Genomic DNA, 23997 nt, shown 5'->3' with positions numbered 1-23997 from the left:
GAGAAGGAAGCTTTAAAAAAATTTTCCTAACAACTACAAGGTTTCCAAAATAGTCTTTAGATAATGGAGTGAACTTAAAACTCAGTTTTCTAAAATGGAACCCTAGATAAAATTTAAGTTTTCGTTTAGCAACAGAAATAAAGTCCTTAATAGTAAGTATGGAAAACACCATTTAAATTTGCTAAACTAGATCAAAATACTAAATATAGACAAGGAGATGGCCATCAGAATAGAAAAGCTGGTATTAACGCTGCTATTTTCACACTTGAAAGGTAAGTTTTGTGTACAATTATGAAAACTATGAAATATAGAATCTTTTCTGAAGTACAAAGTACCATAGTAAATAGTACAAATTCTACAGTATAAAGTACAACATTCCTGAATATACTTATTGATCATTCTTCCAAAAGCTCTATTATATTCAGCATAATACTTAAATGTATAAAACATCTGGACGCCTGGGTTCTTTCTGAAGAATTACCTTTTACAAGAGATATATTTTGGTCATTTGGTTGAATGGCTCTGTTCTATAGATCAAGGATAAAGGTACAACGGACATGTGCAGTGTGACTATGCTGTGCCTAAGGCTACATATGAAGGATGGGACTTGCTCACTTGTACATTCCAAAGCCAAAGCTCAGAGCAGTCATCTGGGCCACAAGCAACAAGATAGTTGTCATCTGGACTCCATGCAATATAAGAAACGCCGTAAGCATGTCCTTCTAATGTTTTAAGTAGTTTCAACAGGTGTGTATCCTGGGAGGGAAAACAGACAATTCAGTCAACTCCCATCTCTCAAGTCACTGTTTTTTTTTTTTTTTTGACATAACTTAAATGGCTGCAAAGATGTTCTCTGAGGAAGTGTTCATGATTTCACCAAATTTCCCCCCAACCAAAGCTCTAACAGCTTGCTTCATAAAGACTTGTCAATGCTGCGACATCTAATAAGCATTTATGTACACAAGGCATGTGTGCTAGACAAAAACACAAAGATGACGCAGACTATGTTCTTGCGAGGCTGTCAAGGAAACTGAAAACTGAAAACTGAAAAGGCAGGTGTAGTAAGAACTACCTCTTACTTATTTTTCTAACCCATTTCCCATTTGCCCCAAGAATACTCGCTGGCGGCGCCTGCGGCTGCAGCCTATACCCCAAGATCACTCATGGATTACAGTCCTAACCTCATCCTCAAAGTTTGCTAAGAGGTATCTTGCTTTTATTATTATTTTCGCATTGCTGTGGTATATATTGATAGTCTTTGGAAACAAACGACATTCTATTTATAGCGTTCTGTTTTTAGTAGGAGTATTTCCATTTACAGAATATAGTAATTCTCGATCGGTGAAAATGTCAAATCCTAAAAAACGTAGCATTCCTACACGTGATGTTAAATTAATGCTGGCAGCGAGCTGCACTTTTTTCCCTTAACGGTAAAAGGGTTAAACGGTTTTACTGAGATATAATTTATATGCCATGAAATTAACCCTTTTAAAGTATACAACTTCAGTGACTTTTAGTACATTCACAAACTTTACAACCATCACCACTATCTAATTTTACAACATCTCCGTCACTCCAAAAGGAAACCCCATCCACATCAGTAGTTATTACCCACCCTCTTTCCCTATAGCCCCTGGCAACCACTGTCTTCTCTACAGATTTGCCTGTTCTGAATGTTTTATACATCTCATTTAATCCTCATAAATCTAAAGCTAAGTATTATTCTACTCTCTCATATTACACAGAAGGAGATGAAGGTTTAGAAAAGTGAGAAACTTGCCTCTGTTTATAAGTGGGGATGTGAACCTGGGCGGCCTGGCTCTGAAGCAGATACTTGAGCTGTGCAAGATGAACTTCAGAGTGCGACATGGAAGTGGGAAGTGGCAAGGCAGAAAAAGTGGACATCTTAATTTAGGCTAAGGGGTTAAATTTCACTGTGAATGAAGAGCCGCTTAAGATTTTTAAGCTGGGGAATATACAATATTTGGCTTTAGGAAGAAAACTCATACAACAACGTGGAAGATAAGAACGAAGAAAGGGGCTAAGGACACCCTTAATGAGCCAACCCAACAGCCATAATTATGACAAGAAGTGAGGTTTTAAACTAACAGTCACAACTGGAAGAGGTCAGATTAAAATATACTTGGGACGTAACACTGACATGAAAGAATGAGACAAAATATGTTCAAAGGCAACCTCTAAATTTCTGTTTTGGGGATACGTATGGATGGATGTGGACAGGGAAAAGAGGAAGCAGGAATTTGGCCAGAGGTGGGGAAAAAAATTATAAATTAAATTTTAGACTTTGGTCTAAAGACTTCTTGAGACCTGTTTTGAGCCTAGGGGAAATTCCAGTGGTGTGGCTTATAAGAAGAAAAAGGTCTGGAACCAATATGATAAAACTAGGTTGGGAATTTTTTTTTTCCCCAAAATTGTCACTGAGAAATGGATGTGTTTACTGAATTTTGTCTCTTCATTGGACCCTAAATTAATCACTCATGCAATTATTTAGTCCAAATTGCCATGTTTTGACAAAATTAAACAGTTAATGCAACTACTTCTGATACTTTGAGAGGGGGATATAATATGCATGAGGAATTTATATTAGATTATAGTCTCGTCAGGTCAAAGTGGCATGTATAATAAGTCAAGTCTCTAGGATTAGCTCAAGATCTTCCAGAACCAAACTTTCGCTCATCGTGGTGCTTCTGATTTACACAAAGATTTGCTTTTAAACTGATGACAAACTACTTTAAAAGTATTTAACTCAAAAACTAATTGTTTCATTTTCATTAATAAAAAATAATCTTGTAAAAGATAAAAGTTGAAAAAAAAATGAGGACATCAGTGCTAGCTATACCCTCACAAGCAGTGTCTCTACACTAACGTATTCAAAGTAGAAATACCATGTTCATGGAAACCACTTAACTTTGCTTGGATTCTGACCAAGAATATGAGCAAAATTCTTGTCTTTGGGGCAAAGGTAACGAAACCCGATGAAGGAAACTATATCATGGAACCACATCGACTGGAATCTTAAGGCTCTTTTTCTACCCATTAAAAAAGAGACACGCGATACATATGCAAAAACATCACCCACTTTCCTACAAGTTTTTCAAATAGTATTTGACATAACAAAATAACCATCATACCAAACTAAAATCCACTTTATCTCAGATTGGAATGTAAGCATTAAGTCTGCATTTCTCAAGCCTGGCTGCTACAAAAGCCTTTTATATGTAACATTTATCAACATGCTGCCTAACCAGTATTCTGACAAAAAATACTATGGGAAACACTTGCATAAAAGTCTAAATTCCTTAGCAAAGTATATAAGACCTTCCTTGATCTTAGTACTTCATCTCCTAGTCTACAAAACCTCTTTCCCAAAATCGCCTAAATGTCCAGACATGTTTTCTTTCACCCAAGGGTCAGCTGTAACTAGTTTTGCTTAAATAATTATTTACTCCTTCACCTCAGATGACCTGTCTTACCTTCTCTTGCTTTCCAGTTCCAGTACAGATCTTTTCTTTGAGCTCCTGTAGTGCCCATTAAGGAACAATTACCCTGTATTATCATAAGCTCAGGATGTTTCTCTCTAGCAAAAGGTCTGTTACACAGCAGGTGCTCAATAAATACTTGTTAAACAAAAGAAACTAGCATACACTGCTGCTAGAAAAAAACACAATTAAGCAGAGTTTTGATGTTGCTGCTTTTCAGACATCTTGCAAATAACTGCTAAATTAAATTACAACTCCTTAGAGTAGTATTCGGAGGCCATGACTGGATCCCAAACTATTTTTTCTAACCTTACTATTCATCCTATTCTCTTATTTGGGGCTGGGGGAAGGGAAAGGAAGGTCCCTCTCTTTCTAGGATGCCGTTCTCGTCTCCTGTGTTATGCGTCGCAAGGCTCAAACGAGGTCCTACTCTGTGAAGTTCCACTCTGCTTTCATAACACCTTATGTACAGTGTATGATACTTACTTCAGTGCGTTTGATTTCCCTTTCTAAACTCTACATTCCTTTCACAGGAGTTCTTAACCTGAGATCTACAAGGAGTCAACCAGGGATAGAAGCAGAGATCCTTGAACTTAAATGGGAAAAACACACACCTTTATTTTCACAAACCATGGGCTGAAATCCAGTATTTCCTTCAATTTTGAACGTAGGCAATTAACGAGGTAGTGTTAGGTAATATATTAGGCATATTAATATAATATAGTAGGTATTATATTAGTTAGTACTGGGTGACCGTTAATAAATATCTCAAATATTTTCATATTACAGTTGTTGCATATCTCAAAATATTTATGCTCATCACTACTTCAAAATTCTGGTAGTTATTAAATCTGCTGCTAGAATTTGTTATTTAATGTGCTACTAAAAAGCCAATGTATTATCACACTTATCTGTACTATTTTGATAACTATATTTCAATGCAATTGGATAAATATATAATACATACTTGGGCTTCCTATGTGTTTTGGTTTAATGTATTTACTCTGAGTAGGTGCACGTAGGGTCATCAGACTGCTAGAGAAGTATATGACACAAAAAAAGGTAGAGGCAAATAATAGATCTTATTTATCTTTTTTCATTCATAGTATATTGAAGGTACATAAAAGTGACATATGCTCTCAAATCTGATTCTATTCTTAAAATATTTCCTTCTATATGGATCCATTTCGCCATTTTTTTCAACATAGGAGTCCCAAACTTTATCCTAGGCTAATATCACACTATAATCTAAATTTTAAAATAAGGTTATTCTCTTTTGATTTTAGGTGAAGGGTTCCTAAAACAAAAATATCTCAACTTATTTGGAGTTACGTACTTCTTTGACTGCCTGATAAAGGTTTAATTGGTTGAAATGGAAATACTTATTTCTACAAATCTGTACGTCACCTGGTTATAAACAAAGACAAATGTTATTTTAGAGAGGACTTAGACTTTTAAATCCAGAATATAATACTTTTCATATGCATCACGGGGGAATGAAAGCGGGAGGGTGTTTGACAGAAGTTCCACAAATTACATAAGACAAAGAAGGGTTTCAGAAGGCAAATGGTAATGAGTCTTTTCTAACTCATGAAAGAATGGACATTGTATTAATCCGTAAATCAAGTATTAACAAAGATACAAATTGGCAGAGACATTAAGAACACCAGGTCTGGGGTCAAAATGTTCCTGGTTTTGAGTAAGATTGCCATTTACTAGCTGTGAGAGCCTGGGCATTTAACTTCTGTGTCAGTTTCCTCTTTTTTAAAAAAAGGAGATTGTTAGTATCTTGCACAGTTATTCAGAGTAAAGTAGATATGTACACAGAGACTTAGTAAAATCACTAGCACATAACACTCAACAATTTTGATAATATTTATAATATTATCTAGACAACACAGAAAGAAGACAAGACAGAGACAACGAAAAAATGCTCTCGGAAAAACTATTCATGTATGTATAGTTAAAAAATGTGTACTCAATCAATTAGATTAAAAATGACCTCTTTTTGCAATCTAAACACTCAGATTGGAGTACATACCGGATCAACTTGCCATATGATAACTGTTGTATCTTTTGATCCTGTTGCTAGTTTAGTGCCATCATTAGAGAATTTACAGAACCAGACTTCATTGCAATGCTCCGTAAGTATCTGCTGAGTATAACATGGGAACTGCCTCCTAAAACAAAGAAGTCCACAAATTATTATTATTTCAAAATAGATTAATCATAATGAAAAAGATTAAACAACTGACAAAACTCTTTTGAAGATCAAAAACTTAAAAAGTCAGATATAAACGCATTTGTAAATCTTAAGAATCAAGTTTACATTGGTATGTTAAAAAAGAAAATACTGTAACATTAGAATAGACAATCTTAGGGGAAATCGGTAATCTAAAATATACTTCAATTTACAATTTATTATAATATCCCCCCCACCTTCTCAAGAGTAAAAGAGAGATGAAGTATCCACCACAAATTTTTTTTGGTCTAAATAAGTCAATTCATATAAATAACAATTAATATTCAAGGCTTCATGTTTGTGTAAGTTGACTGGCGTCACGTTGTTTTAGAATGAATAATGTACATTTTCATTTACATAAAAGCAACTTGGCATAACAAAAAGAGAAGAGGCACTTCAGCCAGATGAGTCTGGGGCACAAGCTTTAATGTCTCTGGCAAGTCATTTAGCTCCTCTGAGCCTCGGAGTATTTACAGAACTCTATACAAAGATGAAATAAAAGCATGAAATAATGAATGTAAGGTATTCAGACTGAATCTTACACTTAGCTAGTACTTCCTAAGTGGCAGCTGTTATTGTATATTAGGGACAAAGAATTCTATGATTAACGTTACCAAATTAAAGAGGAAAAAGTCATCCTAAGATTGACTATTCTCATTAAACACTTACTTTTAAAAAACATTCTCTCCTTTTCCAATTTCTACATCAGCACCGTCTAACGGAACTTTCTGTGATAATGAGATGTTATAGACCTGCACTGCCCAATCTGGTGGTCCTAGCCACACATGACTATTGAGTATTTAATATGTGGTTAGTACACTTGAGGGACTTGATTTTTAAATTTAATTTTACTTTGAATTACTTTACATTTAAATTTAAATGGTCACGTAATTAGTGGCTACTATTTGGATAGGATAGCACTTTAACGGATAAACATTTTAAGTCTGTTTTGCAAATGGTCTTCCCTATTTTTTTCCTGAACTAATCAATAATTTAAAATATATATGTTGTCAATTCACTAGCCTGATAGGTAGTACATCTTCAAAAATAAATTAACATTCTTTACCTGGCACACATGGCAATCAATCTACCTTGGCAGTCACTATTTGGAAGCTACTTTAAACTTTCAGATTGTCTAACTATAAATTACTTAATATTAAACTATATTCTATATGTGAACTGAAACATAATCAATACCAGTTAACATTCATTAAGCTCTTACTAGATGCCAAGCACTGTGCTATTTGCTTAATATACAGTACTGCTAATTCTCAAAACTACTCTGTGAGAGAAGTTACATCTCCATTTTCATAAGGCTTGGAGAGGGCAAATAACTTATTAGATATAAACTGAGAAATAATTGAACTAGGATTTAAACCTATGGCTGACCCCAAGGCCAGTTTTCTTTCCAAATGTCATTTTTAAATAATATTTTAAGACATCACTGAATAAAATTCCAATCAAATAAGTACTTTCTATATCAAAAATGGTTTTCTCCCATCCTATGGGTAATAATCAATAGTGATGCCATTTATTCAGTGAGGAACATTTTATAGCTATAGCTGATCATGAAAGATACATCTAAAATCAGAGCAGCAGATGTCCTTCAAAAAGGACTGATTCATAATCAAAATTATAGGACATAAACCAATCAATCTACGGACAATCGGTTGTATCTGAATGTCACTAACGTATTTAAATTGTCATTTAATCATTATGTAAATAATCTTTGAAAAAGACTAACAGTCCACAGTTTTTTAAAAGCCTAATTCTAGATGTAAACAAGTGATAGTTTACTTGTCTTTGTTTTTCAACTAAATTTAAAACTTAAGATAGTGTTAAAAATATCATTAGCTTCCCAAATAAAACTAAATAAAATGTAGCATTTTAATCATGTGAATCAAACTGAATCTTAATATTTTAAGTCTCTAAAATATTTTGTAATAATCCTTTCCTAAAAAACTAATATTTACAAAGCTACCTGTGGAAACATTCTTCCATTGGTTGCTGTTGAAAAAAACTCCACAAAAATCATTAAAGAAAAAATCCCTGTTCCTTGCTGGTCAAATTTAACCAAAAATATGTATATATTAACAGTGAAAAATAGACATTAGATACAACCTAAGGAAAACTCTTCAGTGCTGATCAGGATTTAAAAAAAAATTATAGTTCACTTAAGCATAATTAATTCTCCATTCTCCAGAGAGAACAAGGAAAAGCTGGTATTTAATTTCAATGCTAAGATTTAACTTCTGAAGACAGTCTTCCAGGTTCAATGCTAAAATTTAGTTTCTAAAAGTGAGTAAAGCAGATAATAAACAATACCAATTTTTCTTTTGAAGACCTCTAGATGAGTGCGAAATACTAGGAATTAAATCAAATTCAGGTTCTATTTTCCCAGTTCAGCGATAAAGAGAACTCACTCTAAACATTTATCTACTGACTTAATGCCTGGTATCTCCCGCTTAGTGTCTTTAAAATCTAACTTGAGAGTGCTAAGTCAAGGCTGACTCCTGGTTTTCTGGCCTGAAGAAACTGAGTAGATAGTAACCTTTCACTGAGACAGCGAGTTCAAGAGGAAAAGCAGACTTTGCAGGGAGAGGAGAGAGGAGAGGGAAGTTTTATTCTTGACATGTTGCATTTAAGGTACTTGAACAAACCCTCATTGTTGTATTAAGGTCTAAGGCTTGGGAAATAAATTCTACAGCTCTAGCCCAGACCTAGGAGTCATTAGATCCACGGAAGTATAACCTAAAGGAAGAGAAAAGGATGAAAAAAAGAAACATGAATCTGGAACATACACTTATTAAAGGGATAGGCAAAGAGAAGGAGCCAAAAGTGCAGCCAGGAGTAAAGCCAAGAGTCGAGAATGTTTTAGATCCCAAAGGAAAAATTTCAAGGCAAAGGAGTCAACTGCTACATAGAAGGGTCAAGATACAGGCTGGAGAGCGGCCACTGGATTTAATAAAGACGCCCTTCCTCATCAGCACCCGCAATGGTCCTGGGGTCGCACTGGCTGCACAAGCCCCAACACTTGGAGGTCCGAAGAGCAAAGAAGGAAGGATGTGGGAACTGTGAACGCGCAGGATGGTAGGCAACTCTTAAGGAGTTGACTCTAGAGCAGAGGTGGGAGGGGTGATAACTAGGAAGAACATCAAGTCAAAGATTTGTTTTTAAACTGTTGTAGAGAAGGCTTTCCCATCAATGGTTATCTGAAGAGTGAGAACTCTCTCATCTCATGTAAAACCAGGGTGCTTTCTGCACAGGTTTACAGGAGCCTGATTCTTGATCTGAGGGTTGGGAAAAGTCAGTCTACATATTTTCTATCATTTACTATCAAAGATATTGGTATAAAAGTTAAAACACTTAAAAAAATGTAGGTCACATTCTCATAGATTTTAGTTTCCACACAAGGAGACAAGCTCTTAACCTACTGACACCTCCTGAACCACAGCCTACCATAAATATACCTTTCAGTGTATTCCACCAGCAACAAATTTAAGAATCAAAAAAAAAAATAAATAAATAAAAGACTGCGGTTCACAACTGCCTTAATTTTCACACTAGTCTTAAATTCCCTAGAGAAGCTATGAAATAGAAACCATATACACTTTAATCTATTATCTCCTCCTATCTCTATTCAATTCAAATGAAAAGACTTAAAAATTCTCATAAGCAAGTCAAAGAACAATGTTAAAGAGTACAAAGGGATAAAGGAAAAGGATCTCCAATCACTTTCTTTGAGAACATTTAAGACATGCACCAAGTAATTACCCAATACTTGAAGATAAATACCACTTGTAATGTAAGGCCAACAGCTCAAATAATTATTATTTTTTATGGCAATTGGGGAGGGTGAAGTAACAACTCAACTACATATGAAAATAGTTTATGCACACCTAAAAAATTATCTTAAATCACAGTGCATGTATAATTTTGATAGTTATTAAGAGGTTCCTTTTTTTTTTTTTTTTTTTTTAGGAGCAGAGTCCAAAAATAACTTCTAAAAATATACTCTTCCCCAAGTGCCTACCTTATGTTATTTTTCAAAAAAATAATTGAAACTGCAAAATTAAAGTCTGCGGGAATTGAAACATCTTTCTCTTTCTCTTGGATGCTGAATTACAATTTACTTGAAAATGTAAAACTATGTAAGTTTTAACATTAATTTTATTATTTTAAAATAGTTTTCATCTAGAAGTTGTAATTTGTCCCAGGTATATTTGCCCATTGCTTTTACTCATTTTAAACCCTCAGACTTATATACTTTTGTCTTTCCTATTCATGCTCTTTTCAGTAGTTCTTTGAGGATGTTTGGCAAAAGAAATTGACATGTACAGCAGCTGTTCTTATTTGGTTCACCAGATCCAAATCATTTCGTTACTGGAGTTCGAAAGATTTCACAATTTGTTTTTCAGTATCTTATAAATGAAAGCTCTGCTATAATTTTGGAGATTATGAAAATAGTACGGACATTTTACTCAAAATATTCCTAACATCAAAAGTGAAGCCTGACTTCTTACAAGTTAAATTATGTGCATGGGTTAACTATAATAACAAAATCCAAACCAGAAAGTTAATACCTGTTATTTCAACCAATTTTAGTTTAGAGGCTATCTCCTACTGAAAAGCAGAACTATCATTAGGAAAAAAATATTTCCATGATCTTTATGGGCAGAAAATTATCTGGGCCATAGTTAAAATAGATATAACGTCCAGAAAAGAGTTACTAGAGTGATCTCTGGCATCCAAAGACAGCAAACACTTGGGTCACTAGCGTTCTCACACAATATTACGTACAAGTCCTCAAAAAAATGACCAGATACAGAAAATGACCAACCAAACCCATAGACAAGAAAAGGAAAAATAGGCTTTCCAGTTTCAGTTCTCATGGTGTGGTTTACTACATAAACACACATAAATTTCTCTTAATTTTCAACTTCGATAGTCCTAGTTTTAGTCGTGAACAAATGCTAAATCAGACATGAATTGTTTTATAGCCACAGGATAAAACTCTTAAAAAAAAAAAAAAAAAATTTTAATAAAGTCCATACCGAGACTGTAAAATGTCAGCCTACTTCAGAATTTAGGAAGTTGTCCTCTTACCTACTGCAAACATGGTCTATAAGGAGAGACACAGAATCCAGGTTATTATCGAGTTTGGTGTTGTGATAGAGGCACCGATCTCTTTGCAGCTCCACCGCCTGCCGGAGGAGAGTCTGTAAACGCCGTGGGGGGAGCATCACTGACGGCGGTAAATACGCTTTAATAGAAGACAGTTTTAAAAAAAGAAAAATTAAAATAAAAAACAAAACAGTATAAACTTTTATTTAAAAGACATTTGCTCATCTGCTACTGCACGTGCCCTACCCTAATAACACTGTGTCCCTTATGTAGAACAGTCTGGGTGATATAACATGTGGGCTTTAGGAATATCTGTTGCCACTAAAATGGAATGCACTTGAACAGGAAGGCTTTAATTTGCATGTGAACTTTCTAACAAACAAACAAAAACAAATAAAATAAATAAAAAGGCAGTGACAATAAAAAGAAAATCTAAAAATGACTGTGTAAGAAAAGGAAATTACGCACCATTACAAGTGTAAGAAAAATCTCCATTTCACAAAGAGCAAGCCAAAAGGCTGATATAAGTCAAATTCCAGGCCCCACCAAATTGCTTCTAATGCCAAGGATACTGTGCAAAATTCTGGGAATAATTGGTGTTTTGATATTGATACCAATCTATCCTGTTCCTTTAATGCCTTATCCCTCCCCCAAACACATGGTTTTCTGATTGTTAGGATCTCCATTCCCACCTCAACATGAAAACATGAAATATATACAGAACATGATTTAATCAGAGGGGAAAAAAGACAATCTTTTGATGAAAAAGATGTGGCAAAAATAAAACCCTTCTTCTAACTTGGAACTTATAGAACATAGTTGGGGGAAGAGTAAGAAATCTGGGCCTTAATACTGAAATCAACGAAATACTTAAAACGCTCATGGTTTAAAGCTGTGGTTTACATATTTTCCCTCTAACCAAAGCACTTTCAACCCAAGCAAAATCTTAAGGGTAGCATCACTACATAAAACAAATGGAAGGAGAAGTGCTCTGGGACCAGCACCCTTCCACTGACTTCCGAGGTTAGCTTCTCAAGGCTCCATGGCAGAGTGTGAAAGCTCTGGTTTAAGGGGTCTCTTAATGGCTTCGCTGTCCCCTCCTCTAAATACCCACTAAGTAAGACTAGACCCAAGTCTTCCTAACTGTTTCCTAATGTCTAATCTAAGAGAAAACACAGAAACACTAAAAATTAAGACTCTTACTCTGAAGTTTGTCCAATAGTTTGGATCGGGAAGCTGTTCCTTTGCCTTCCCATTCTGCTTTTGCACGCAGGTCTTCTGCATGGCTACACATCAGATACCTATAAATATGACACAGAAAGAACCAAATATCAAACCCTTTTCTCTGGATTAAACATAGTTGAAAACTGCTGATTATACTTGGGATATCTAGTTCTTACTAAGATACATCAAGAAAAAATTTCTAGAGTGGACCCAATTCATTAATACAACCTGGTACCTGGATATAATTACTAAAATATAAAAGAAATAACTAAATATATATTGTTATATATTTTATCTCTTAATAGAATATATTCTTATATTCGTTATTATATATCCGTATCTATATGTAGCTCTTATTGCCAGGCTGTTCTAAGCTGTCAACATCTATTACTTCACTTAATGTTCATTACAATCCTGTATGAAGTATGCACTATTATTCTAGTTTGATAAATGAGGAAACCAAAGCACAGAAAGCTTAAGTAACTAGCTTAGGGTTAAGTTAAGAGACAAAGTAGGACTATGAACCCAGGCATTCCAGCTGCAGAACCTGCTCTTAACCACTATGCTAACTTAACTGCTTCTCTATAGTAAAACAAAACTCAAAAAAAAAAAAAAAAAAAAAAACCCTTCAAAGATATTTATACTAAGTTAATTAAACAAAAACAACATACCTTTAAGAGTTTATCATTAACGTCACTCAAGAAATGGTATAATTGGATAACCATCCTTGTGTCATCCTGTGAAAGGTATTGCGATCCCAAAGTAGAAAATTTGGGAACTGTTTTATTACTCACTATATGTGCCGAAGGAGGCATAAACGCTAAAGTTCATGGGTTCTGGAGAATACATGAGGGCCCCCTGCTGGAAGTGTGACCCTGACCTGGTTCTGGCTCTTCTCAGAAGAACGGGCTTTAAAAGTAAAAGAAGTGAAGGCATTATTCAAACATGGAGATTAGACCTGGCAAGTAACTCTCCTGCTATTTTGTCTGGTACTCTGTTCTCAGACAAATCTGTTCTTCTCACTTGTAAAAAGGGTAGTAAACAGCATAGTGAGATTTAAATAAGATGGAGTATATTAAATACTTGGTCTACTACCTGATATATACATAGAGCTTAATAAATGATAATATAAGTATCAGAAACCTCTCAGTTAACCTGAGTACCACCTCCTCCCTTTTCTTAACTGCATAAAGCATACTGCATTTAGCATCTATATAACTGCCTTTTACTTATCAGAACTACTTGCTCTCCTGCTATTTAGTATACAGTGTTTTAGCCGATGAGAATTACTCCCCTCCCCCCAATAGAATGAGTAATTAAGATTTACAACACCTTACAAGCTGGATATTGCAAATATCTGCTTTCTAATATAACTTTGGGAGCAAAATTTATCAAAAATTTTATGGAAAATTGTTTACTTTTAAATTTTGCAAATGTGACCTACAAGTGCTTCTGTGCCCTTTTGAAAATATACATTATACCTTAACGTTTTAAATGAATGTCTGTTTATGGCAAGTCACATGGTATAACTGAGAACACTGGACTGAGAAAGAACCCTGAGTTCTGATGCCAACTCTGCATCTTGTCATCTCTGGACCATTTCCTTATGTGAAATATTCAAGGGATAAACTTGATGAAGTTCGGTTCAGGATAAAAACTACATGATTATATTATATATGCGGTTACCAGAGCAGAAAAAATATTCATCAGGTGAATGATACTTAGGTGATACAGCAATCAGACACCTATGTAAGAGGTAACCAGAACAAGGTAATTTGTCAGGTACAAAATTAAGATATCCAGCAGAATTTACTATTTCAAGATGTAGTGGTGGGTAAAGACCAATGACTTGAATCTTAGCTCCCTGATCTATTAACTCTATTTTTAACTGCTTACTTCACTCCTCTGCTATGAGGCTCAGTTTCCTTATCTGCAAAAACCCTAATATGAACCCTGTATCTTTTTGGGTCTATCTTTTTGTATTTGAAAACTCATTGTGTGAGATACTGTTCTTGATGCTGGGCCATATCATATAGTGAAAAATGCTATTAAGAAAAAAAGTCAAAAACAAAGTGATGTGACAGAGAATGCCTGTTGGGTGGTCTCAGAAAAGGATATTTGGGCTGGGACCTGAGCAACTAGTAGCCAGCTTAGGGAAAAGGAGTTTAAGATAAAAGGGACAGGCAGTACAAATGCCTTAGCATTAGTGTTGCTAGAGAGTAACGAATAAGGGAAAGGATCAGGGCCCTTGTGGGCTGGAGCAGAGACTTTGGATTTTAAGTGTGCTGGAAAGCCAGCGGAAAGTTTTAAGAAAGGGAGAGAAACAGCTAATATATGGTTTACTTATATATTTCTGTGGCTGTGTGAAATGTGCTTTGTTAAGAGAAGGAGAGGTGTTTATGGCTTAACTAGGGTAGAAATCGTAGAGACGGAGAGAAATGAACAAATCTGGGATGTTTTGGAGTTAGGCCAATACATGTCAAAGTTAAAAGACTTAAAAATGTTTTTTGTCTGAACAAGTGGGTAAAAGGTCCTTCCATTTACTGAGATGAGCAAAACTAGAGGAGGAACAGGTCTGTGGTGGTGGAGAGGTAACTGGAATCAAGAATTTTATTTTGAAAATATAACTATGAGGCACCGATTAGATATCCAAATGGAGAATGTCAAGTCGGCTATTAGACATACATTGAGAGTTCAGATGAGAGGGTACATTTAAGAGCCACTGGCACAGAGACGGTACATGAAGGCACGATACAGAATGAGATTGCCTAGGAAAAGCGTGTAGACAGAATAGAAGGGAGGTCCAGAACCAAGCCTTTTCGCACTAAGACTTTTAAAGGATTAACATGCAAATAAAATGAGACTGTATATGAAATGCTTATCAAGAACCTGGTACATGATAAGTATACATAAAAAAGTTTGGATGCATCAATACTGAACACTTCACTGCTTATTGTTTTTATAGAAGATTTCGCCATAGGGTTTTCTGGCACAGGGTTTTTAGAGATTATGAGACGGCCTTTTATTGTCAATATATATTTCTTCTTCCTTTCACCCATCTAAATATCTCTCTATTCTAAATTTAAAAGCTTCCTAGAATGACAAAAAAAGTTTGTACACATATGTGTGTTTATCCAGACAAATATTATCTAAGAATTTAGCAATATTCAGATCTTAGGAAAATGTTAAAAAAACATAACTTTGGAATAGAAACCTTGATAAAAGTAACAACTCTGCCATCAGCCTGGAGTCTAAGAAATTGCTTCCTTACCCACTAAGAACATGAATGCGCTCTGTATTGTATTTCAGTGGCGTCAATTCACAGCGTAGAACCTGAAGTGCCTCCAGGACCTTGCCATCCTCCAGGTATTCCAGGTACTTCTGCTGCAGCAGCAAAAACTTCATCCTCTGACATGACAGAAAGCAGCAGTCAGGGGAAAAAAGTTGATGGAAGGTTCAGAAAATGTTTGTGCCTAAACAGAACAGTAGAAACCATTCTACTATGCCCTTCAACAATAACTTTTTATAAAGCTTTAATATGACTCAAAATTATTTGGTTTAATAGAGTTGTCGTAGATTAAATACAACTTTGCTCAATTCCACGTCTTAATAAAACTGTTTTAAACAAGTAATTTCAAATTATATAAGATCATTAATGACTAAGGCATCGAAATAGGGAAAAATGAATTCTGTCCTCAAAACATTCACCTAGAATTTTATTTCTTGTATGAAAATCTAAAACTATTCCAAGTAGATTCTAGATTTACTTTTTAAAAAAAGCCTGACTTTTATAACAAGGCACTAGGGGGTTTTATGCAACAGGTCTTGAAAAATATTGCAGAAAATCCAGTTAATGGAGGAATTATTTAAAAGCCGCAATGTGAAAGACTAAGTGGACCAGAAAGCAGAACTAGAGCCACGAGATGTTTTGAGTGTCAGATTCTGGCCTATCAAAAATAAGATTTGAGATTTTGCTTCCTGGCATACATATGCTACCATTTTTGGTTCAAATGAACTCTTTATAAAATTCTAAAGAAAAAAAAAGAAGAGCTGTCCAGCAAATGGACTACAGGTTGGGGCGCAAAGCTGTGAGTGTCCTGTACTAAAGTGGACAAGCCTAAGCCTGACGGACTCATTCTCTAGGAGGGAATAAAGGGATGCCTACAATAGAAGGTTTGTGTTTGTGGATGGGTGACAATCTTCTCACTGGTGCATTTAAACTGTGAAGCACAATTATTATCAGCTCTTTCTCCCTCAAAGGATAAATCATTTCCAGCTTACTATGAAGCACTTTTACATTGTTTTTTTTTTTCTTTTTCTGAAATGTGTTTGGTTTTAATACTGTTTAATGTTCTGTTACTCTATTACTTTACTTTTCACTTGAAAGTGATCACCATAATCCTAGCAGCTTTTTACTAGAGACAAGATATATATATGAATATCGAACTTGGAATTTCTTTTAAACTTTAAGCCTAATTAAGGACCACTGCTTGGGGGTACTCTTTCATCGCATTTGCTACTTGTGGTGTTTGAGCAAGCCAACTGATGGAGGTAGAAGAGTTAAGTAGACATAAAATGTTAGTCATGTTTAGACACTCCAAGAAACATAGTGGGAAAAACCTCAAATCTACTTACTTTAAAAAACAGTTAATGCTTACTTTAAAAACAATGAAAATATACTGCTCTCAAAAAATGATGTGGAGAAATTATCATTTGTTTACAGAATTAAAGAGAATAATTAACTGCTCGATAAAGTTTTCTACTGGGGAGTATTTAGAAGATATAACCTATAAGCTTATAAAAATGATTTCTAGAGAAAATAAAAATAAACCCTCTCACATCTATTAGGCATACATTTAAATGCATCTTTTGTAAGATTCATTGCTTACGTCTGGTAATAATCTCATCTTAAACCTATAGCTAAAGGATAGAAAAAATTTCATACTATGAGATAAGCTCCTATAACTCCAGAAAAATTACACTTACCAAATTTTACACTTTAGGTTAGATTGACTAAATGAATGTTTCAGAAATAGATTAGTTACCAAAATGCCCTAAAAAGTATGCTGCTGTACATGTAACTTTACTTTTATATGTCAAATAAAAAAGTACTTTGAAGTCTATCAGGCGACAAAAACCAAAAGCAAAAGACTAAATAAAACAAAACAATCTAAAAATCAAAGGATTTTATATTTGAAGTTAATTCTGGATATTCTCACCATTTTATCTTCTGAAAAAAACTTCAACTCTTTATGAAATGAAGAGTTCATGTATTTCCATTTATCCATAAACTGTTAAAAGTTTCATTTCACATACTGTTTTTGATTCAAACCTGAGAATCATATTTAGTTACAGAACTTTTTCATTTAAATGCCACATAGAACTGGCCAGAATGTACATTTCAGTTTTTCACTAAATTTCCTTAGCAATTGGGAATTTGGGGAAAATTGGTTTTTTTTTTTTCTCTTTTTTTCTTTTCCTTTAGTAGTTGTTTTTTAATTCAGGGCAAATCCTCCTTCATTTACTTATTAGGTGTCAATCATTAGATCCTATGCACCCCCCCTCCCCCATTCCAATGTGTGTAGGGACAGTGTCCCAAGCGCTATTTCCCCCTTATTTTCCCACCAAGATCCTGCTAGAACATGTTATTCTCTTTCTACGGGATAGAGGCAGGGCAGGACAGAAGAGGGAGGCAGAGCAAAACTCTGAGAGAAGCCAATATAAACACGTTTTCCTGTATACAGGGAATGCTCTAAAAGCAGTGCAAGAACATTTCTCTATGAGTCATTTTATCCAGATTAAGACAAAGACTATCCTCGAACGGATATCAAATCTTGGTGGTATACATGGCAACTAACATGCTGTGCTGCTGGCCAAGCACAGCTAGAGATCTGACAGAAAATTACAGTCTCCTTAAAATCCGTTCAAGTACTTGATGTACATGATAAGGATGGAGAGCAAAACTATTTTAGTTCCCAAAATTTAAGGCACAAAAATGCAAATATGGTTTCAAGAAAATAAATATCTTTCTTTTGGGGGGTTAAAAATGTTGTTAATTATTTACTAAAAAAATTTTTTAACATCGGGCAAAACTGAAGTTTGCTGAAGTGGGGACAGGGCTTCACTAACATTTTTTTAAAAAGACCATGAGCTTCTTAAAAAAAAGAGAGAAAAAAAAGAAGAGAAAATAAACTATCTTTCCCCAGCTCCTAATTTTTTAGATTATTTCTGGTCTCTGATAATTTTGTAGCATTTTCGGGCATAGCAGTGTTTCTTTCTCTCTTTTACTATCTAACAGAAACTTGAAATTGGTAAGTGACTAGAATAGCTTGAAAGATAGTTTCGCAAGGTAAATTCAGCTGTTGCCCCCCGATCCTACCCAATATTTGGATGGCTTTATCCTTTCTTCCCACATAATTACATTGAACTCAGTGTGAAAGAAAAACTCAGAAACTACGATGCACAGGAAGTCTGGTTATCAACAACCGTCTAGCTAACTCGGTAGTGGTTCTGACTAACTCTGGAATAAGGTTATAACCAAGTTATATCAATTAAATCATGACTCAGAGAAAAAGAGAAATGAAATATTTAAAACGTGGCTCTCAAAACTCCTCTCTACTGGACTTTAAAACATATTAGTTATTTTTTGTATATCAAGTTAATATTTGAATACTTAAGTATATTTTTCTTATATTAAAAAATAATCAAACAGTTTTAGACATATAAAAGTTTGCTATGCTACTGATCTCAATACCCACCCCAATTCCCCAGATATGGCTAAGCATAACTGAACTCAAGCTAAAAAATGTTGATTCATGAGCTCAGCTTCCAGAAAATCCAGAGCAAATTTTGCTATTTCTGGTATCATTTGACTGGAAACCATTTTTTTAAATGGGAGGCTAGAGTGGGGGAAGAATGGATTGGGTCAATAAAAACATTCAGGTTTAAAAAGTTAAATACAATTTTAGTCTAGACAAAGTCGTCAAATGTGTCTGGGTATACAATTAAAATAATTATGTTAAAAAAACAAATAGTTGTCTTCTAAGGTATTGTTACAAATTTATGCTTACATTAGATTATCCTCTAGAGATGTAGTGGGGGAGAGGAGTAAATCTAAACACAATTAGAAAGGTAAAAAAATGCTGAACTGAATCTTTAAAAGCCATTGATTCATCAATGCTTAAAGTGAGATAAAATTTGAACCCCTTTCTTTGTATAAATACCTAAACAGTTTGATGGCGTGAGGCTCAGCCAGAGATTTAATCTTCATCTTTTATTAGATCCTAGAATGTTCTATAGACTGAACAGGCTGTAAAAAGAAAGGATTCCTCCTTATTATCTACAACTACCTTTCTTCAGTTTACACGTTGCTTCTAATGAAGATTTCTAATGAGATATAGTCATAATCTAAATCCAATACAGAAGTCTCAAATTACTGTAAGCAAATTAAAAAAAAAAGGAACTGAACCTATTCAAATTTTTACTACTGAATCACAGATGTCATTTGGGTGAAGCTTAAAAAAGGAAAACAGTCCTCCAAGAAATCACTCCTGTATGTTAAAACAGTCCATCATCTTTACTGTCACCATACAAGCAATGCTAACTTGTCCAATGGGAAAAGAACCCCAATTCTTATTTGGGCCATTTAATTGTCCTTATTTTAGGGTCACCTTCCATTTTGGCACAGCTAACAATTTATGAAAAACTGCTCAATTAAAATATATTGAGGTTTTGTTTTTTTTTAAACCCCAAACACAATGACTGTGGAAAATTTGTAATCCTTTTGAACACAGCTATTTTTTATTTTAATTTGTTTTCATTTTCTTTTAAAATTTACTATGATGTTGATTATTCCATGAGTTAATTTATTATCAATCATCTGATTCAATTTTAAGTTAAAAATTTTAGTATTTTAAATATTTACTAAAGATAATACATTAGATCATTAATTTAAATGAATCCATACTTGTTCATGCTTGTATGTACCTTTAATTCACCTGAAGTCCATTCTCTACAATATTATTGTATAAAATTACATTAAGAATTTGAAAACTCTTTTGAAATTGATTTAAAAAAAACCCAAAAATCAAAAACAGGAGACTCTATTAGATTTATAGACAAAGGCAAAAGATTAATATTTGACCCAATTAAAAAAATCAAAAGGTAACATTCATTAAATACTAATATTTAACAAACAGCTGGTTTCCCTACTTCACTTCCTATTCACCCTCTTTCCCTCCCCCACCAGACAGGAAACTGCTTTTGACAACAAATGAATCAGCTAGAAGTTAAAACAAGTAGCCAGCAGCTGATTCTCCATGGTTTCCAATCACAAGCACTTAGGGAAAAAACTTATCCTCTCCTCTCCCTCACCAACATTTACTGAAGAATTAAAGCCTATCAGTATAAAAGATTCATTAAGATTTACAAAAAAGCCTAACAGGTAAACTACTAAATTGATCTTGTCGGGGAAATAAGGCCTGTAAGCAGAGCCCATCGATCAAATTTACATATAAATCCTCTACCAGGGATAAGTTAAAACTTTGACACTGTCAATTCACACAACTGGAATGCAAGAATGGAAAATGGTGAGCACACCAACAAAACTGGTTTGACTTAATAATTATAATTCTCAAATATTAAAAAAAATAAAGTATCGGCTGCTTAAGGCTATACAGATATACACACACCCAAACACATTCTTTACCAGCATTCAGTATTTTAAATAATATAAAAGTATAATTTATCCTTGATTCTGTAAATATAAAACTCCTATTAATAGCGCTGAGAGCTTTGATCTTTCAATATAGGTTTGTAGCTTAACTTATGAATTAGTTTCAATTGACACACCAAACATGACTTTAAAAATACAAAACTCAAACTTTATAACATCATAAACACTCAACCTAGTTTACAAATTTAATTCTATGAAATTTAATTATTTTTAGGCCTTATATTTTATAAGAGGCAGAAGCCTAGAGTTATCAATAACCTACTAAAATAAGCATAAATGTGAAACTAAGAACAAAAGTGTATTTACCACAATTATTCCCAACAACGTTTGAGAGATTTCAAGTGCGCCTCTTACCACAATAGCATGAGGAGAATGCACTAAAGGCTTTAGTTCATTCAGGTCATTTTCTGCCTGCAAAAATTGGTATAAGAGAAAAACAGAAATGTCACAAAATGCACATGAAAAATATAATTTTAGCAGCAGTCACACAGCTCTATATGCCCTACTTTACCTTATCCCAGTCTCCTTCCATGACATGATTTCGGAATTTGGTAGCAGAAGGATGTTCTAAACGACATCCTGACTCTTGCATGAGGAGATCAACAGTCTGGCTGCAGGAGAGATACAGTGTAAAAAAGACCTGACCAACTTTAGGGATTACTCTTCCAAATAAACTAATGTTTATGAAAACAGTTGCAAAAGTTTTTAAGCTAACCTCATGATGAAGGAAAAAGAAATAAATAGCTTTAATGTGCTTGACTAAACAAACTTGATTTTAAACTGTCATCTTCATTTATATCCAGTTGAGTTAAAAACCTTCTTGAAAATCGAATCGAAATAAATTCTTTCCACTTTTGCCATTTAATGCCTCAGAAGTTTAATGAAGTATAGAATTTCTAAAAATATGTTGGAACCAACGGGTTAAATACATGATAAACCAGGATCTACATACTAACCATGTTACATTTCGAAAGATAACGTTAGCTCCATACAAGGTAATAGAGATGACCTGTGTTAGGGAAGAGCCTTATATCCAGATATCATGTTTGCATAGAAATTCTACTAGGTCAGTCTTTAAAATTAAAATAAATCCGGCATCAAAAATCATTCTCTTTCTCTCTATACTAAAAATAGCAAATTTACTATGGTGTAGGCTCCAAACAGTCACGAGTTATCTCCTCCTGCTGCTGTCAGCTTGCTTCTCGTCTCAGTAGTATGCTGTTAGCATTTACAAAACCTGTTTTCCTACGAATCACTTTTCCTTCAGGCAAAAAAGTGAAATAAATCTTCCTATGATATATTTCTCTTTGAGCGCTTAAGAGACTCATGAAATGGAGTTTCTTCCGTCAGATATTTTGATATTTAAGAATCTTCCTTTATCTGTTTTACATATGTTTGTTTCAATGCTCTTTCTTATTCAGTCCCATTTATTTTTCAGTTAAATAGTGCAATCATCTGCCTGAGAATCAAAATACTTATCCCACTTAAAAAAAAAAGTGCTCTCCCCTGCCCCCTCCCCAGGACAAGTCTGTAAATCCAAAACTACACATTGACTAGCCTAAGAGCTTATTTTTAATCTATGCTGTGAAGCTAGACAAACGGACTGTTCCATGTTTTTCCCTTTAGTCTGATCCTGGTTCTGCTTCTCCATCGGACTCCATGGCACTCCCTTCAAACCCACCTTCTACCTCCCTAGTTTTTCTTTGTGTGTACACAAAACGGTGCTTTGGGGCCAAGGTCGTGTTCTACTTCACCCTATTTTAGGTACACAAGGCCATCTAAACTGTATTGGAAAATAAATGATTCACCAGATCAGATGTCCCTTTTTTAGAGGCAATCATCTCGGTATTAAACCGGGATTTCAACCGAGTTAGTAGTAGGCCTCTTGTATATACGTAAGGGCCTTTAAATGGCATCGACATGGTATCTTCCTTCATTATTCCCATCAGATTTATTCAAACATCTCCTTCCAAATGATCCCAGCCCCTCAGTTCCCATAAACACTTGTAGGTGATTGTCTTCCCTGATTGGTAGTTTGCCTGAGTTGTCTGTCATGGCTGGGGGTGGGGAGGTGTCCCACAAAGATGCCTCTGAGATATACTTGAAAAACAAATCCTCCAAGGTTCATTATTTCCACCAGCTCTAATCCACCCCTCCCCCAGCACATACAGAGACACACTCCAGCATCTGTCTTTATTGACAGACAATTAAGCTCTGAAGGTGTGTGGGGAGGGGGAGATCTTTTAGTTTCCACTCCCCAACCCCCCAAACCGCCGGTCTCATCTCACGATTTGTCAGACTGACTGATTTTCCCTTATTTCCCTTTCGGTCAGCTCCTCCTCCCGGTTAGGCCAGTTCGAACTGCGTCCTCTGTCCTGGGCACTGCGTGCCCAGCAGTCATTCTCTCGTTGCTCTTTGCAGCCCCCTCCCCGCTGCAGCCCCCGTCCCTCGGTCCGTCCACACCAGCTGCCTGTAAAGGACACTTACTTGAGCCCTAAGCCATTCAAGTGCTGTCCTATTAGCCTAATGACGTCCTCATCCGACTGGGAGAGCCGCTTCTTCTTCTTGAGGCTGCTGCCCAGTTCTGGGGTGGCCAAGGAAGAGGAGGCGGCGGTGGTGGCGGAGGCAGCTGCGACGGTGGCAGAGGCGGCGGCCCCGCCGGGGACCCCGTTATTGACATTCAGGCTGTTGCTATTGTTGCTGGCGGCGGAGGGGGCGGAAGGCAGGAGCCCATTGGCGTGGGCCAGGTCCCCCGCGGACGACGACGAGGGGGACGACTCCCCGTTCTGCGCCGACAGGCAGGCGAGTTCCTGGGTCTGTCCCTGGCCCCCGCCGCCCCCGCCGCCGCCGCCTCCTCCTCCTCCTGCCCCGTTGGCCTGCATGATGCTGCCGCTGACCAGGCTGTGGCCGCTACTTCGGTGGGGGGCGGCAGCGGCGGCGGGAGGGGCAGCAGCCGGGGGGAGTCCCAGCACCACCACCACGGAGGAGGAGGAGGGCGACGAGGACGGAGGGGAGAGGCCTGCGCGGCCCGCCGAAGCCCCGGGCTCTCCTGCTCCCTCCGCCGCCGAGGCTCGGGGTTTCTTCCGCGGGGGCGGGGAGGCTCCGCCGGTGTCCGAGTCGGAGGAGGAGGAAGCGGAGGCCAGAGTTTCCTCGCCGAGAGAGGCCGTGGTGGG

At 35.9% G+C, this 23997-nt stretch overlaps 1 protein-coding gene across 3 annotated transcripts in view; it reads right to left on the bottom strand.

Moving 5' to 3' along the window:
* Nucleotides 1–23991, bottom strand: part of WDR26 (WD repeat domain 26) — a 39875-nt gene extending 15884 nt beyond the window's left edge. Inside the window, exons 1-8 of one of the 3 annotated variants that reach the window (XM_011360852.1) lie at nt 23312–23991; nt 21336–21435; nt 21131–21235; nt 15362–15498; nt 12070–12167; nt 10849–11005; nt 5542–5680; nt 616–756 (exon numbers count right to left, since the gene is read on the bottom strand). In XM_011360852.1, coding sequence (XP_011359154.1) covers nt 616–756; nt 5542–5680; nt 10849–11005; nt 12070–12167; nt 15362–15498; nt 21131–21235; nt 21336–21435; nt 23312–23706 — 1272 coding nt within the window. In that variant the 5' untranslated portion in view covers nt 23707–23991. The remainder of the gene's footprint in view (nt 1–615; nt 757–5541; nt 5681–10848; nt 11006–12069; nt 12168–15361; nt 15499–21130; nt 21236–21335; nt 21436–23311) is intronic. The other 2 variants (XM_011360851.1, XM_023531020.1) reach the window with 2 other exon arrangements.
* Nucleotides 23992–23997: the final 6 nt, after the last annotated feature.

Source organism: Pteropus vampyrus, unplaced genomic scaffold, assembly GCF_000151845.1.
Source record: "Pteropus vampyrus isolate Shadow unplaced genomic scaffold, Pvam_2.0 Scaffold60, whole genome shotgun sequence".
Taxonomy (NCBI): domain Eukaryota; kingdom Metazoa; phylum Chordata; class Mammalia; order Chiroptera; family Pteropodidae; genus Pteropus; species Pteropus vampyrus.
This window is presented reverse-complemented; position numbering and strand designations above follow the sequence as displayed.